Raw genomic sequence first — 18,623 nt, forward strand, 5'->3', positions numbered from 1 at the left:
AGTTGGATTCTCCACAGCCGAGTGTAGCGCGCCATATACCCGGTTTGACACAGACCACGGAACGGAACAGATGCAGAGATGCTTCTTGCTGCAGCGGGCATTGCCATGCGAGCTGTAGATTTCTGTAGTTTGGGTTGTTGTCTTTGTACTCCTGTCGGGCCTCTTGAAATGAAAGCTCTCGTCCTTGCTAGCGATGTCGAAAACTAGAGCCCGGTCGTTGATAGTCTGTTGGCGTATACATGCGTAAGCTTACATGCGTACGTCTAGCTCTATAGCTCGAGCAATAACAGTAGCCGAGCCCCATTCAACTGATTCAAGAAAATCATGAGCAAATGTGATCTCAATCCAGCGTGCAATTATTGTTCAATATTCAGCAGATATTTAACTTAGATTAATTGATTATTGCGTGTTACATTTGGTTAGTTGGTATGCTTGTGACAGATCAGCCGCCATTTTAACAAGCGGCAATATCGCAAACATTACAATCAACCCGTAACATGTGCGGCGCGGCTCTTGGATTTGTTTACAACAGAGGGGGACCCCCTCAGGAGGATGCGCAGCGCGACGACCACCACTGCGCTTTAAGTCATCATTTATGTGTCCAATTTACTACTTAACCTGACAGTTATAAGCAAAAGAAAATACTGTTGAAGTCATAAAATAGTCGGATATGGGGAAAGGGAGCATGCATGGTTAGAACAATGGCACCAGGCACACAATAGAGTTCATAACCCATATTAAATAAAGTCAATAAATCTCCACATAAGAAGGTACAAAGGTTGAAAGGTTCATCTTTGTAAAATAAGCGAAAATACCATTGTATCTGTGTTTTTAAGGCCTAGTCGTAACGTCATCTCATGATATGAATATTTTATATCAATAGAATTCGTGTCCTCAGACCAAAGTCCTATATTCGCCAACCGCAGATTAAGTGCACAATAAATAGGGTAGAGGCAGAACAATCGAACAAATACCAAATGATGCTGTGTAAAAATTTGGTGTTTATAGCTCAAATAACAACTTTGTATTTTGGAAAGCGAACCTTCACTTTGATCGGATCAATAGAAATCTTGTTTGTTCACATATATTCGAAGTCACGTAAATATCTCAGAGTATTTTAAATAATTGTTATTTGTGAAGAATGACCGACATTTATTGATTATATGTGTTCTGTAGGTGTTTAAAGTATTTTGAGCTTTGTTGTTATGCTAAAGCAGGAGTTTGATGTGTTCCCGTAATAGTGACTAAATAATATGAATGCATGCAGTTGTTGAACATATGGCTGTCTTCTTTGCCGTTAGATAAAAAGTAATCCAACATTTTGAAATACCGTCGTATCCACGCCCTCTCCCGTCAACTATGGATATGCTAACCGTTACCATGCGTATATTTGCTTAACCAGATAAGGGCCTGGACAGAATTAACAGAGGGTCTGGTGCGATTGGGGGTATGGTCACTATTTTTCGTGCAGCTGTTTAGGGAGGGTCAATAAATTTTGTGCAATTATTTAGGCTAGGGTCGCTATGTTTTGTGCAAGGACAGTTTCATGAAATATGACAAAATCTTTCAATTGTAATGATCAAAAAATCGCATTTTTCTGGTACACAGAAATCGTAAAGTTTCCTAATATTGGGAACTATCAGTGTGCAAGTCTCAAACTGTCTGATGGTTTTGATATTTTTACATTTTCCATGTGAAATGGCGATGCCAGAGAACAAAAAATCCTGTCAGAGCATGTACAGAGTATTTTGATCAAGGGATAAAATTGTTGAAACACCTCTGGCGTATATCAAGAAAAACAATCAATTTAAATCATAAAAGAGCCACCAAATATGACAAAATCACGTCAATTTTGTTTGCACATTTTCCAAATCTTCTACATAAGGAGTAGGACACCCCGTTCTGATCTCCCTCAGTTACTTCTTATATATCGCATTTTAATCTATTTCCATCAACATATAACAATTTGAAATAAATTTAAATCACAATTTACAGCGCCACCAAATCACGCTATTTTGTAAGTATGTTTTCCAAATTTTGTTCATCAGGAGGGGCTGACATAACCTTGTAATTTATTTTCATCAGTGTCCAAAAAATAAATTTAAAAAACACAGGTGCCACCAAGTCACCCCATTTTGTAAGTATATTTTCCAAATCTTGTTCATCAGGAGGGGGTGACGTAACATTGTAATGTATTTTCATCAGTGTACAAAAAATAAGTTTAAAAACCAAAGGTGCCCCAAAATCACCCCATTTTGTAAGTATATTTTCCAAATCCTATACGTCAGACGGGAAATACCCCCTCCTGACCTCCCCCACCTACTCTGTACATCACATGTTATCAATTTTCATAAAAATGGAATAATAAAAAGTTATTTTAAATCATAAAATTTTAAAATCTCCAGCATCGAAAAGGGGATCTGACCTTCCTTAGCTACTTAAATTGTGAACATTTTCATTTAAAGCTCCCAAAACAATGAATTGAAATAATAAAAGTGCTACCAAGTCACATCATTTTGTTACTTGGTTTTCAAAATCTGCTGTATCAGGAGGAGGACACTTCATCCTGACCTCCCCCAGGTACTACACCAGTCCCCCCCCCCGTTAATTCTGTCCAGGCCCTAACTATTTCAAACAATAGACGATAAAAATGGGACTGTCGATGCCTAAACTTACTTATGCAGAGACATTTGTCATTTCGGAGAATCAATCAGCGTTTATTTTCAGTTTTCTTCATGGTAACTCCTCGAATTATTATTTTCGCTATTCATTTGCAGGACGTGCTTTCATCGACATATTTTAGATGGCTACAGTGAAAGCCCTGGTAATTCCTAGAAATCTAGTGACAGTTGACGTTGTAGGAATTTCGTCAACTCGGGTCCCACAGCACCAGATCGTAACCTTTGTAGTACGTTTTTGTAGTACAGTCTCTACGGATACGGTCGGCAATTCCGCCGTGTAGCTCCTATATTATTCCAATAGATAAGTTTTTGTTTATTTGAGTTGACCTTAAGTCACCTTACCACCTCTGAGTACTACATTTGATGATACATACCTGTAGTAAGTTATGTTGTTAGCTACAAATCCTTTAATGAATAGAATTCTTTCTTTTGTCTAAACTACGATGAAGTCTCCCTGCATGGCTCAAGTCGCTGGCGATTTTGAGAAACCGATAGCCTTACTGGCCACTCAGAGCCATGTGACACACATAATATTTCTCACGAGACGAACTCGCAAAGCAATGAGAGAGGTTAACAACATACCAACTTGAGAAGCGAAGTCTAGCTGAGGTCACTTCGTCTAACTCTTCTGGTCAAGTCTTGAAAGACCGAGCTATAAACGGGTCTTTGCTAGATTACGACCGATGAGATAAAATGGCCCACAGTCCTGTTCATGTTTTTACCGTTGCGTTGTTCTTTCATACACTGAGAGTGGTGTCGTTCTCGGCTGGTCGTGCCTAGGTCTGATGAATATATCATTGATTCGACAAACAGAAAACAAATAAGGGCATGTCCGTAACATAACACTTGGCAAAGCTCCAGCTTACCAGGGTGCCCGCCAATTGCGATGTGTAACAAGTACTATTGCATGACCTAAGGTTGTCTCCCTTGACAACCATATTAGTCTCATTAATATTTGTGTTTCTCTCACCTATGACTGACATCTTTCGACAAACGCCTTCCAGATGGTTGTCCACGCGTGAGAAAACCACGCCGGGCCTTATCGCCTTATGGGTCCAAAGTCCATCTACCTGTATTCTATAGCTAGACCTCTCTGGAGAGACTCTACAACCTCGATGAGCCTATCCCGACTAAAATAGCGTTGCCAGATGCAGCAATAAAATATAACAACAAGCTACAAGCAAATAACACACATATTTTTCCATTCATATATATATATATATATATATATATATATATATATATATATATATATATATATATATACATACATACATACATACATATATAGGGAGAGACAGATAGATAGATAGATAGATAGATAGATAGATAGATAGATAGATAGATAGATAGATAGATAGATAGATAGATAGATAGATAGATAGATAGATAGATTTTGCTGCGGACATATATCAAACACACGTAGGCTATTAAAGTCGCTGACTGTAAATGGGTCGACATCAATGTTGATGCTCGGGTCACGGAGATAGAAACCCTTTGTAAGATTTGGATCACTGCCATGCCAGGAAGAACGGCTATTGTTTACTCTTATCAGAGTGAAACACTCATCCGCCTAGTCACTGGCCTTTAATAAAAGTTTGAAAGCTCTCCTTCATCGTCCAGAAATTGAGATCTGATTCGAGTGACCATGCCCAGAATTATCGAAGATTAAACAAAAATATTAAATGAAAAACTTAAATTTTCGAGCATTTGGTTCATAATTGCTTTTAAGGTCGGATCAGACAGCCTAATCGACAAACTCGTGAACCCATATTGTTATAGTGTCATAAATCACGTAACTGCACGATAAGTCGACACGTTAGAATACGCTGCTAAGAATATCTGCCGATGTTTTGATCGTATAGTCATGACACAGAGGTCATCTGTTATCTGGGGCTCAACGTAATAAATAGAAAGTGAACACAAATCTTGCGTTAGATTTCGTACAAGCAAAAATACTAAGTTTACAGGAGTATGGGAGACATAAAATATGTAAAATAAGGCTTAGAAGGGAGTCAAGGGCAACGAAAAAAGAAAGTATTACAAAGTTCGAAACCTTCCAGTCAGATGATACTGAGAAAAGGCTAAACTGAAAGGCTTCGGGGATTGAACCCCCTAGGAATTGAACAAATTCACATAGATGGACTCCCTGGCTGGGGAAGATACCGGCCCTCAAGTTTTGACGGCCTGAAGGATACAGCGTTTGAACTCTGTCACTTTCATGGAGTAAACCCAGCAGACAATTTCAGAAAAACTCGTTGTCAATGTGATCATGACAAGCTCGAATGATTCATGACGAAAAGTTTTCTGGGTTAGTTATTTGCTGAAAAAATTCTGTGAATTGAAAATACTTCATCACCGGGAGGGTAGATTGTTACACAATGAATGATATATTTGTTTTCCCATTAGTACTGCACAAACATAACGATTGATTCAATAACGAGTGACAAAAGTTGAACATTTACTTTTCAATTACATCTCCTCATAGTTTACTGTTATTGATGTAAATAATTACATATCAGCTGTAACTTTCTCACAAACATTCCAAAAATTGCGAGTACTCCCTGCACTATAAAAGTAGTGACTATTACTGTTTGTTGGTGGGATTATGGAAAGTGTAACGGCAACAATTTTCAATACTTTCTCTAAAACATATATTGAGATGAACCTTTTGGCGATGGGCAACGGTTGGGCCTGCTCGAGGGGCGAGGAAGCAATGAACATTAATGCTGAGTTGTAATCTGCAATACGGCTCTACAAAAATGGTCGCCCTTACTTACATCTTAATCGTAATCTCGGTAAGTAAAATATTCGCCACTTCACAATTCTTGTACAAACACCGAAATCTTCACTTTCCATCTACCGCCTTGTAAAAATGCAGTGCATCCACGGTTTATTCAAACCTAGATCGTTCGCCCACCAACTCCTGCTATGCGTTTAGAAAGTGCATTTGAAACAAAAAGCACATTGACTACTTTGTAGCTATTTAAATCATTTTCTTTTTCGCTCCTTCTTTTACAGGTGATGTATCTCCTAAGCGTCAAATCAGGCAAGTTTAATCTTTTGACTTTCTTGCCATGTATATGGCATTTTCAAAGAATCAATTTTAAATTCCATTACAAAATGAGAGAATCAAACATGTGCAATTTACTCTTAATTTATTAATTTCTGTTCGATGCGAAAACGTCGTAAAAGACGCCACTTGATTCCATGTTTTGCACATTTAGAAATGCCAGAAAATGCCGTGGTGAGATCGCCAGATTTCTTTTCTTTTTCAAAGATCATTGACATTGTAAGACTAAAAAAATTTGAAAGAAGCATCCAAATACAATGTCATTACCTCAAGAATTTATTTTTTTTAATTCTTGCGAGAAGAAATGTCGAAACTCAAACACCTGCTTTATTTTATAAATTCCTATCGCGAATATTGCTTGACCTATTTGCATAATTGTGCGTATGTTTGAAAGCCACTCGCAAGGCAGCGTTTTGAAAGTCCGCATTAGAATAAAATGATAATTGTTTAAGTCTCTGTCAGCCACAACTTACGTTTACATTTGACATTGAACTTTGTCATGTGACTTGCATTATACATGACCCGTATAAAGGGTATACGGTAATATCCGCACGTATCTCAAAAAAGCAAGTTGTGAATGCCACGTTTTCTGGGATTTTTCTTGTCCCTTCCTGTTTTATACCAACAACGACTGTTATCACACAGATAAGGGTTTGGATTTGGGATTGTCTTCAACCTCATAATGAGATATTTCCTTGCAGGAGGAAATTCCATTGTGTTCACATCTGCAAAAAGTGTTGCAAATTTACTTCGAAAACTTTCTTAAAATTGAACACTTTGTCGTATCTTTTCACTGTTACAGTAGAGTCAAACAATTACATGTGTTCAACTGATTCGCAAGGGTCGGGATCGATCATTGAGCGAACAAACTCGACCGGTTCCCAAAACCAAGTGTTGATTTTCGAAAACTCGACGTTCCAGTGTTACGGCACGATGGTGGGGCTGCGATTTTGGAGTATCCGGAACGAACCTTTCAAGGTTGGCGTCTGGCGGAAGCTGCGAAGTGGGTACTTCTCTGTGGTCGGTGAAACACAGGTTGAAGTAAACACCACAGGTAACAATTCCGTGTACTTCAGCGAAGGGATACCATTCTCAGTAGGTGACGTCATCGGTGTGAGGTGGCTGATTCCGTCGCTAGGATACGACACAACAGATGGAGATCACGTGGTCAACTATGCTGACATCACGACAGAAGAATACGCGGAGAGTTTGGAATATTCAACCGTAAAGAACCTTCCTGATAAATTTAATAGGATTTATTCTGTCGAAGCAATAATTAGAAATGAGTGTAAGTTATAATATTTTGATCCTCTGACGTCAGAGCTTACCTAAAAATTGCTATGTTAAGACACTCACATCATTCAACTGCTTCATAGACGGACTGACAGAATTTACTGACATCGTGATTTGTTTCTCTTCTAGCTGTCTGTCAAATTTATCCCCCACTTATTGTGAAATAGCATCTTCTGATAATGAATAAAATCACTATCCTGGACGCAGGTTTAAGGAAAATAAACCTTTTCGTTTACATTCAATATTTCTAATGACATTGATGAAGTTTGTCCTGATCTTTTGTTGTTCTTTCTTTAACCACATTCAATTTATTATTATACCTATTTTTCTCATATTAAAGCAGCTATTATGATGTTGTTTTTTCTGTTTTTCATTAAGTGGTCGTTTATTCAAGTAGATCGGAGGTCCAGCTTTGGCAGCAAAACTCGATTAACTGTTGTACATTTATGTTTCGGTTCTTTCATAAAACAACATGGATTTTAAAGTTCTCATTCACCATATTTGAGAGAGAATATAAATATCCAATTCAATTTATCAATTTATAATTCGGAGCTTATTTATTTCGTTTATTCCCTTGACTGTACATTTTTTTGTTTGGAAAATAAGAGTTTACAGTCTATTGCGGAATACATCATTAACCAATCAACGACGATGATGATGATGACGATGATGATGATGATGATGATGATGATGATGATGATGATGATGATGATGATTATTATCATTATTATTATTATCATTGCTGTTGTTTTTGTTGTTGTTGGTGGTGGTGGTGTCATCATCATGTGAGATGATGGTTTTATTCTGTCGAATCGTCACAATCTCTCTCTCTCTCTCTCTCTCTCTCTCTCTCTCTCTCTCTCTCTCTCTCTCTCTCTCTCTCTCTCTCTCTCTCTCATTCATTCTTACAGTAACCTGTCCTGTGGAAGCACTCGGCCACGACGCGACGAGTCGTACCCGCATAGATGATCCAAATTACGCTGTCGTATTAGCAGGTCTGCCAATGCCATGTTACGGTAGAGTCTACGGATGGAGATATTTTAGCAACATGACGTCTGATTTCAATCTTGGAATCTACCGCCCCGTGGCTGGTTCAACGGACAACTACAAATTGATCGGAGAATCACTCATCTCAGGTGACCACCCAACCTCGGTAGAAACAGTGGTATACCTGCAAAAGGCGGAGCAGTTGGATTTCTTACCCGGTGACGTCATAGGCTTCAGATTCAAGGTGGCGGTCATTTCATACGACAGCGACGGAGAAGACAGCGTTTTAACAAAATGGTTGACCCACAATGCCACAGCCTACCAGGCCACGTCCGTTGGAGACACTCTGAAATTCAATCACGGATCCGGCTATCGGTCGTATTCGGTGTCAGCTCTTCTCACGCCCTATGGTATGAAAATATCATTCAGGCGATTTGAACGAAATGAAAGCGAAAGTTGAATTACTCGGTGATTCAACATTTCGGAATGTTAGGAATGTTACTCTGTGGATAGCCAAGTCCTGGTAAAGTTGCGTGTGAATGAATAATACTACAATTCAATTATTTTTTGAACGACTTTGTTGTAAAATTTGATATGGATTGATGTCATGGATGAGTGCTTGATCACGATAGGAAGAGTTCATAGATTACAACAAAGTAACTAGATTTTATTCTATTGTTTGAACCACGTATATGTTGTAATGAATACCGTTGTTTATCATATATTAGATTATCATGGATGTCACAGGGAGGCAGGGGACAGTCGAGAGTTTGCCTACGCAGCTACTGGCTATAGCAGTTTCACCTTGACACCAGGGTTGTGTATAGAATTGTGTGGCGAACAGGGATTTAAGTAAGTGATATATGAGTGTGCCCTCCTGATGCCCTCTCACGTGCGATCGCATTTCCAGTAAAAAGACTGGGTAATCGCAGACGATAGCCGAGGGTTTAGGAATACCAACAAAGTTCACTGCAAATTTTATTTTATTTTTCCATTAACAAACTTCAGAGACGGAAGCGAATTGCGACTTCACAAAGAATGCTGAATTTAACAGTACGCCGCATCGAAAAGAGTGACATATTAAATTTGTCAAAAACATGTCAAAATAAAAAGTATAATTGAAAAAATGTGTTACCAATTTAGTTGTTTTAAAGTTTTGCATTTGAGCAATCTTATGTTTCCTTTACTTGCCAAGGTATTCTGGGCTTCAGCAGGGAGAACTGTGTTTCTGTGGCAACAGCTATGGTTCCTATGGCAACGGAGATCCATCAGACTGCAGCAGCTTCTGTAGTGGTGATGACGCCATCACGTGTGGAGGAACGATGTTTAATGATGTGTATAAATCGGCGGAGGCTATAATTGGATTTCATATACTGCCATTCCAAGGTACGATAGCTTACTTAGTAAAGTAAACAGTATCATCATGGTCTGTGTCTATGACAAATTCACTTCCTGTATTCGCCAGAATTTGCAATATTTTGTTATTCATTTTCATTTTAAATTCAAGAAAACGTACAATGTCATCGACCTGAAATTTTGTGTCGGGCCTTCCAGCCTAAAAAGGAAACACGGTTTGACATTTTTTCGGGGTCCTTGAGGCGCTTTCACGCGTGATCTTGAAGCTTGGGAAACTACGTGTTTCCGAAGAAGACGAGAAATAACCATGCAGGATAAACCGCAGGGCATCCTGGGTAATTTTAATGTATACCGCCATCGGATAGATCGATTATGTGGCCATTTTTCACGTATTGATTACATCAAGTAATGTTGTCGTTAGACTGACTCATTTCACCAGGAAATGAAGTGAAAGCTTAATAGTTTAAGCAATTATTTACTTATTTCCTGACAGACGTCGACCAGAAACACCCCATTGGGTGTACAAATTATTGATTTATCAAATGATGAACTCAGAGGTGAAAGCTTCGCTCACAAACCTGACAATCACTAGGTCAATATCAATTAATGTATCATAAATATAAGGACAGTGAATGAAAACATTACGTTTGAAAAATCGATTTCTGTGGCCTTGAAACTCGTCGAAATATCAACAAGCGACCTAGCGTCCTATATAGCTCCGCTGTGTTTATGTAGAGAATAACTATTTTTGACTCATGTTGATGAAGAAGGTAAAAATCTTTGACAGCTTATTTCAGTGGCCAGAAAAAAGTGGCTAAAATAGCTGCAAAAATATACAATTGAAGATTTCATCATAATTTGAATATATCATATCTGATCATTCTTAATAACACGTCCACCAAAGCCATCTGACGAGTAGTTTCTTGAGAATAAAATTTTCTGACCAAAAATGGCAATAATTGCCCCCAAAAATAAAAATTGCAGATTTCACCATAATTTTAATATATCATATATTACAATAATCCCTTGGAACCTGTATACCAAATATCAAAGCTATCGACTTGCAGTTTTTGAGAAACAAATTTTTTGAACAAAAATGGCAAAAATTGCCCCAAAAATACAAAAGTGCAGATTTCATCATAATTTCAAAATATCAAATTTAGTTAATCTGTAGGAACCTGCATATCGAATTTCAAAGCTATCAGACCAGTACTTTTTGAGAAACACATTTTTTGACCAAAAATGGAAAAATTGCCCCAAAAATACAAAATTGCAGATTTTGTCATTATTTCAATAAATATCATTTAGTTCATGTATAAAAAAATCTGTATACCAAATTTCAAAGCTATCAGATGAGTAGTTTTGGAAGTACACATTTTTTGACCAAAAATGGCAAAAATTGCCCAAAAATTCAAAATTACAGATTTCATCAGAAATTCAATACATATTACTCAGTTCATCTATAGAAACCTGTATACCAAATTTCAAAGCTATCAGACCAGTACTTCTTGAGAAACACATTTTTTGACCAAAAATGGCAAAAATTGCCCAAAAATTACAAAACTGCAGATTTCATCATAATTTCAATAAATGTCATTAAGTTCATCTGTAGGAACCTGTATACCTAATTGCAAAGCTATCAGATTAGTAGTTGTGGAAATACACATTTTTTGACCAAAATGGCAGAAATTGCCCCAAAAATACAAAATTGCAGATTTCATCATAATTTCTACAAATATCATTAAGTTCATCAGTAGAAACCTGTATACCAAATTTCAAAGCTATCAGACCAGTACTTTTTGAGAAACACATTTTTTGACCAAAAATGGCAAAATTGCCCCAAAAATGCAAAATTACACATTTAATCAGAAATTCAATATATATAACTAAGTTCATGTATAGAAACCTGTATACCAAATTTCAAAGCTATCAGACCAGCACTTTTTGAGAAACACATTTTTTGACCAAAAATGGCAAAAATTGCCTTAGAAATGCAAATTTGCATATTTCTGCACAATTCGACCAAATCTGAAATAGATCATCCCTAGGGACCTATGTACCATATGTCAAAGCTATCTGACTGAGAGTTGTGAAGAAGGAGATTTTTAAAGATTTTTTTACCAAAAACGACAAAATATGCCACCACACTTTAAACAAATCTGACTATAGTCACCCTAATTAAACTGCACATCAAATTTCAAAGCAATCGGACAAGCGATTTAAGAGAAGAAGATTTTTTACCAAAAACAGCAAAAAATGCCCCAAAAATACAAATATGCAAATTTCACCACGATTTGAACAAACTTCAGTGAGGTCAACCCAAGTGAATTGCATATAAAATTTCAAAGCAATCGGACTTGCAGTCTCAGAGGAGAAGGCAATTGTTGACGGACGACGACGGACGACGACGGACGACGACGACGGACGACGACGACGGATATCAACCTATTTGATAAGCTCCGCGTCGCTGACAGCGGAGCTAATAAAACTGTTTAAATCTTTAATTAATGGATGTTACCGGAAACTTACACATATCATTTGCCACCGAAATCAAACGTTTTGTGGTTTTGAATAAGTAGATCACGTCCAAATCGACTTAAAGAACGTTTATTTTAATTGTTTCAAACAACACAATCATTCCATTGTAAGTTTTTTCTTTTCTTTTCAATATCCCACAGATTACTTGAGCACATACAGTAATGTCCCGGTCGTCACGAATGCCTCTGCCGGAAGTGACGTATTCTACTCATTTGAGCTCAGCGACGGCAACAGTATTTGGCCAACGGATGACGGGGAAGTTGTGCATTATTTCTTCAGGTTTGTATACAATCAGTATACGGAAGTAACAAATGTTTGCTTTGGACCGTGATATAGACAAATGAAAAAAATAAGAGTTCCTGTTAAAGTGACAAGTTGTAAAGAACCCCTCATTTCAGTCATACAATAATAGTTATTACTTTTCATTATCCTAAAGTCCCCGATGAAAAGTGCAATTTGTGTGACCCAAATACGTAAAAAGCGAGCTTTATAAATAGGTACATATACTACAATGGGAGGAAGTAAATACACCGTCCGAACTTTCGGAACGACATATCATATATAAAGTGTAATTTATACACATCACTGACATACAGGGCATGCTATCGCGCAAAGTGTCGTCTGCACATTTTCTGTTTAAGTATAATGCGCCTCAGATAAGGGACAGATATTCAGACTCTAAATTTACTATACTTCTCTGGTAGACCACTTGTGAGCCTCGTTTTGAAGCTCATGAAGCAAGAAGACTTTCGCTGTCTCAGTTTTTTTGAAAATCGAAAGTTTTATTTTTCCCCATAGAGTTAACACAGGGATGGCGGCCATTTTGATTTATAAATATCGGTATATGTAATGTTTAGGTAATTTGTTTCTCTGGCACCAAACTTTGCACGGTGACCCCTGATTTTTATTCTTCATTTGGCAAGAGAATGGTTGAAAGTTTCGTTGGGGAAGGTTGGATAAAAAGTTTTTGTCTTTCACTTTCGAGGCCCGTACTATCTTAAGTCTGGAGCGCAAAATTGGAGCAAATACTTTTCGTATACCTGTAGTTATATTTGCATGGAACAGGTAAACTCTACAGTAAAGATTTTCCTTGATAACTGAATGTTTTGTTCATAGACGGCCGGGAAAATTTGCAATTCAAGCGACTGGAGTGGACAGGTGGTCGACAGTTATCAAAGATACAGTCACGGTAGACGTCGAGACCCCCGTCGGAAACATTACGTTCGCATGTCCCGACGCAAATGAAATCAATACGGTATTCATTTGTGATATCGAGATAGACCAAGGAACCAATATGTCTGCCACCGTCAATTTTAGTGACATCCGCATTGTTGACATGGATATTGCAGGTTAGTGCATCTTGAAAGAATGAAATAGATACATGATATGCAAATGAAAATATAGCATGAGACTCCTACACGAAAATAAGGGATTTTGTTAGTTACACGACAGGCCGTGATCAGGCAAGGCGACGTGTCTCTTTTCCAAAGATCAAGAAAACAATAAATGCTTCACGTGTTTAATGATTTCGGGTTGATTCTCAGCGAAATCATGTCTGTGTATTTTCAGATGCTGAAGGAGTATGGTACGGTTCCGTGGACATACCAGATTTTAGTTTGAACGACGAACCGACAAAAAGCGTGTACCTTTTGGTCAACCAGCACGTGACAAAGCGAGGCAAGCTCGTTGCCTGGGAACTCAATGCCATAGCAACAGGGCTCATCACGCTGCAGGTAGAGTTAGCATGCGAGCGACAGAGAGAGAAAGAAAGAGAAAGGAAGAGAGAGACAGACAGACAGACACAGACACACAGACAGACACAGAGACTGGCCGACAGACAGACCCACACAGACCCAGACAAGAAAGCTAGACGGACAGAGAGAGGTTAGAACAAATATATGAAATAAAATAATCTAACATAATATCGAAAACGGTTTCTCCGGCAGGTGTATCGACCGTCATGTCCGGGTCAACAGTTTTGCTACCGATCATACAACTGCATTTCACTTTCTGCAAACTGTTCCGATGAAGTCAGTGTTTGGTCGAAATCATGCAACAGCTTCGGTACATATAGTTTTACTCGGCAGAGGTGCATCAACATTACGAATTCAACAGTTGTCGGCGACAAGGTTTTCTATTCTCAACCAGTGGATTATGAATTCATTGCTGAGTTCAATGTCACCATCAAGACTGTCGGACTCAACTACATCCCAATTGATGGCGCTGAACAGCTTAAGGTGACGCCGGGTGACGTCATCGCTTGGTACCACTCAAATGAAGGTAGAATAGGTTACGTCAGAGTCGACAATTCTGAAGATGGCCTAGAATTTATTCCTAACTCTGTGGGGTATGATTTACGCCACACGTTGGGATACATAGCTCAGGCTGCTGGGTCTACCGAACACAGATATAAACACAGTTTGCGCGCTCATGTAGTCCGACCAACCATAATTCGACTTCGACATAATTACACCGATGAGGGCGTGAACCATATTACTCTAAATATTACCAACGACGTTTCGCAGGGAGTTTCTACTCATGCCATCAGCATACAGTACGCCATAGACAACGTAACTTTTGATAGTCCGTCGATTGGTAAGTCCTGAGATTATTGCGCAATCGATTGTTGTAAGAAGCAGTCTTTCTGGAAAGAACGGGAAACCAGTTTCTCAAGACGGTACATTTATTTCATGTCTTATTAAACTTGTTCTCAAGTGTTTAATTTAGAGAAAGTGGCTGAAGTTGCTCAAATAGTCCGCAATTCATTAGTATTATCGTTGTGGTAAGAGCTTATGTTCTTGTGAACGGACAGAAAATATTCATCTTTCACCCTGGTTAGAATCAAAACGAAAAAGATAAAAACCCCGATTGTCAAAGATAGTGTTTACGTGAATTTTAAGGTTTATAGCAACCACTTGTTAGTCTTAATTGATCCTCGAAAATTTAAAAAATTTCATTTTATCGCCGTTTAAAAAGAAGATAAACCCGCACTGCAATTCGTCTCCACGTGTATTTTATCGTCAGTGTTCCCCTATAACATGACCTCTTCACCGTCAGTTTTCATAGAACACTGCAGCAGGTCAAAATGCGACATACTTTTCCAGAGGGGCATATTTTCCTCAGGTTGTCGACTGAATTAAGTAATATATCCTGGTTTATCAAGTGGCAGATCATAAATGAGGGATAATTAATATTCCTGATTTTGATATTTTGATTACTTTTGCAGGTACTAGCGGAGAGGTTATAACCTTGACCATCAATGAACATCCGGGAAGTGACGTCGTCTACCAGTGTCAATTTGGCGACGGGGGAGAAAATATGACCACATCTAAATCATTCCAATACATCTGGAACAATGAGGGCGTCTATCGAATTGTACTCCATGCAAGTAATGGTATAAGTGAAGTTTATAAAGAGGTAAAGTCAGTTTTACAGTTCAACTGACTCATATAACCAATGTAACTCCCTGCAAAATTAAGTTTATATTATATAAAAATTAATATTTAAAGAAGTATTTACAGATGTACTCGTTAGACATTTCATTGCATGATGTCAAAAGCAGAGGGAAATAAATACCATGAACTACTTCAAGTAGGAAATAATAATATGTGTGACAAAAGTTTCATGTGTCCTGGCTGTTAAAACAGATTTAACTTTTTCTGTTGTCTTTTCTCTAATTTATATGATTGGGACGTACCATTATACGTATATAATATATATATAATATATATATATATATATATATATATATCACTATACTTTACCTGCATTGAATAGCAAATACCTGCATTGAATAGCAAATTGCTTTTCGTATATATATATATATATATATATATATATATATATATATATATATATATATATATATATATATATATATAATTAAAAGAACAACATACACGATCAAAATCATATTGAAACGAAAACGAAGGACAATACTTTAACTTTAGAACATTGTTTAATGAATTTGACTTTGATTGGAATTATAAGACAGACAAAAAGACTCTGAGAGAGCTGTAGTGAAATCTAATCGCGATTTTGAACTAAACATCGAGATTAAGTTGGAAAAAAATTATATTTAGGTCCGTGTCACTTGTATCACTAATCTTTATATTCAGTCATGGATCACGATTCAAGATATGATAGAAGGACTTCATTGGATAGAGTCCGATCACGTGTCAAAACTTGCAGCGCATCCGATAAGTCCCAGACCTTTAGGTATGGCAAGTCATCTCAACTGGTCCGTGGTACAAGGTGAGAACCCGGTTGTAATTCAGGGAAAAATTACGCAGTGGCAGATGTGGTCGAAAGGGCGAGGGTGTCCACACTTTTATCCGTATTTGTAAGATTGGACACATTTTAGGATAGTGGAATTTGATTTTTTTGTTCACGTGCACCTTCTTGTCACCTGAATTAATTTTTCAAAAACCGCACGGCTGAGGCAAGGAAACAGTCGTCGTCACTCCAAAGATGTTGCGCTATTTTTGACCACAACGCTACCTCAGATCTATGTGTCCATCACTTTTGTTTCCATGACTTGTAAAACTTTACTTATTTTATTCACCATTTGCTTCTAAAGTCTAAAGACATCTTCGTTATCTGCGAAGGCAGTGTCGCCTTGTACCTTGTTTGACCTAAGGGACTGGTCAGTTTCTTCAGCCTGGGGGGCGGTGGATTCATGGGGGGGGGTCACCCTGTTTTTGACTTTAGTGATAGGGGGGGGGGTCACCATGTTTTTGAAATACCCAATGGGGGGGGGGTAAGTGTGTTTTTGAATTTTGACACAGACTCATCATTGCCTAAAATGCTAGTGTCAGCCACAAATTTCATCATTCAGTTGTATTTTTCAGCGCACCCTTCGGGCGCGTAACTTTCATAATCAGTCATATTTTTCAGCACGCCCAACTTTAACATATCAAGCATACATACATCAGAGATATCTGTATGTTCAATATTTTTCAGCGTGCTCTTCAAGCTCATTACTTTAATATATCAGACATTTTTCAGCATGCCCTTCAGGTGCATGACTTTAATATACGAGGCATATATATCAGTGATATCAGGATGTTTCATATTTTTCAGCGCGCCCTTCGGGCGCCATACTTTAATAAATCAGAGATATCTTGATGTTTGCAAAGTGAAAGTGTACATTATGAAATCTGCATTTCATATGAAAAGGATGACAAATTCCTGATACTTTTCTGTTCTCTCCATGAGAATTCAGTATGAGAAAGCAACATGCACAAATATTTCAAAATATATATTTGATACAGTGACTTATTTTAGAGATAGAAAAATGACAAGATATCTTTCCTTCTCATTGATGCAATTATTTTCCTTTGTGTCTCAGGTTTTCTGTAGAAAGATGCCTTTTTATGAACAAAATAACAGTTAAAAAAGGCAGTTTTTGTCATTATTAGCTGTGCTTTTATGGTTTCAATGTTACAAGAAAAGGTCCTCTCAGACACTGTACACATCAGATTTGGCTAAAAAAGCTCTCTATGGCTCCTCAGTAGATTTAATTGGATGGTTGGCAAGTGTTAACACCCATCAAAGTTTTTGATTCACTGCTTTTTCCCTTTGATATTAATGATTGACATCCATTTCTGTACAACTGTTCAGGACATCTGGTTAAGCATAGAAAGTGTGAAATACATTCACAGCTCATTCAAAATGTACTGTATTCAAACTTTAAGATTGACACTTTGAAATTCCTATCTTACAACTGACATGTTAACAATTTCATTAAAACATAGAATGACTATCCTGTTTTCGAAATTTCGAATAGGGGGGTCACCCTGTTTTCAAAATTTGGAATAGGGGGGTCAGCCACTTTTTGACGTCGGCAAAAAATAATCCACCGCCCCGCCCCCAGGCCGAAGAAACTGACCAGTCCCTAACCTTCGCTATTGCTCAAATGTCGGCTATCTTTACTCGCAAAATCAGTTTTGAGTCTGTAGATTCAAACTAAACAATTTTAATCATAAATACATACATATTTGGCATCATTATAGTATAATATTCATATTAGATTCTGAATTATAATTTCACAAGCCTTTAATTATCCAACAATGTTTCGTTTACCGGCTTCTATTCTACCTAGTACATTCCAACATGACAATTGGAGTAGGAGATTGCAACAGTACGGTTACCTGGTATCTCTCAACGGTGACATTTCCCACAATTCAGGTCTAGTGGTGTACAAACGATCTGGATAATGCAGTTTTTTGACGAAACACTCTCTATCCATGTGTCAATAATGAATGAGATCAGTGGTAATAATATGAATTGACATTAACGGACAAAATTATATTGTTTTCAGGTAGCAACATTACGTATGAAGTGAATCTAGGCGTAGATGAGTTGCCTGTGTTCTACTTATTTGACGGGGACGTCATACAGAATACGTCTGATGTTTTGACGGCACATTGTGATGGTATGATGGTGATTTAATTCTTTCTGACTAATCTTGGCCATTTCACGGCTGGAGATTTGTCCGTTCGTAAAATATACTTCTTTGGCATCGAAAAAGCATCATTCCTCGAAGTTTAGTAACATTTAATCTACCATCACCATTCAACTGTTATAGACGTAAGATACATAATTGAATAGTCTCTCGCCGTGTAAAGGAATGCAACTTTGAATAGTACGTCGAAAAGTGTCCTAAATTCTTCTTTCTTTTCTCATTTGCGTCT

The 18,623-nt window shown here is 37.7% G+C and overlaps 2 protein-coding genes across 2 annotated transcripts in view; one reads left to right on the top strand and one right to left on the bottom strand.

Moving 5' to 3' along the window:
• LOC139151019 (transient receptor potential cation channel subfamily M member-like 2) overlaps positions 1 to 3,463 on the bottom strand; it is a 74,361-nt gene extending 70,898 nt beyond the window's left edge. The window contains exon 1 of the mRNA XM_070723537.1: positions 3,264 to 3,463. The gene's annotated coding sequence lies outside the window, so the exon portion shown is untranslated. The remainder of the gene's footprint in view (positions 1 to 3,263) is intronic.
• Positions 3,464 to 6,559: 3,096 nt separating this feature from the next.
• The window catches only part of LOC139151021 (polycystin-1-related protein-like), a 38,797-nt gene continuing 26,733 nt past the window's right edge, over positions 6,560 to 18,623 (top strand). Inside the window, exons 1-11 of the mRNA XM_070723538.1 lie at positions 6,560 to 7,042; positions 7,959 to 8,444; positions 8,763 to 8,886; positions 9,230 to 9,420; positions 12,069 to 12,207; positions 13,045 to 13,277; positions 13,498 to 13,661; positions 13,875 to 14,523; positions 15,155 to 15,345; positions 16,047 to 16,182; positions 18,251 to 18,364. Coding sequence (XP_070579639.1) covers positions 6,574 to 7,042; positions 7,959 to 8,444; positions 8,763 to 8,886; positions 9,230 to 9,420; positions 12,069 to 12,207; positions 13,045 to 13,277; positions 13,498 to 13,661; positions 13,875 to 14,523; positions 15,155 to 15,345; positions 16,047 to 16,182; positions 18,251 to 18,364 — 2,896 coding nt within the window. The 5' untranslated portion in view covers positions 6,560 to 6,573. The remainder of the gene's footprint in view (positions 7,043 to 7,958; positions 8,445 to 8,762; positions 8,887 to 9,229; positions 9,421 to 12,068; positions 12,208 to 13,044; positions 13,278 to 13,497; positions 13,662 to 13,874; positions 14,524 to 15,154; positions 15,346 to 16,046; positions 16,183 to 18,250; positions 18,365 to 18,623) is intronic.

This window comes from Ptychodera flava, chromosome 15, assembly GCF_041260155.1.
Source record: "Ptychodera flava strain L36383 chromosome 15, AS_Pfla_20210202, whole genome shotgun sequence".
Taxonomy (NCBI): domain Eukaryota; kingdom Metazoa; phylum Hemichordata; class Enteropneusta; family Ptychoderidae; genus Ptychodera; species Ptychodera flava.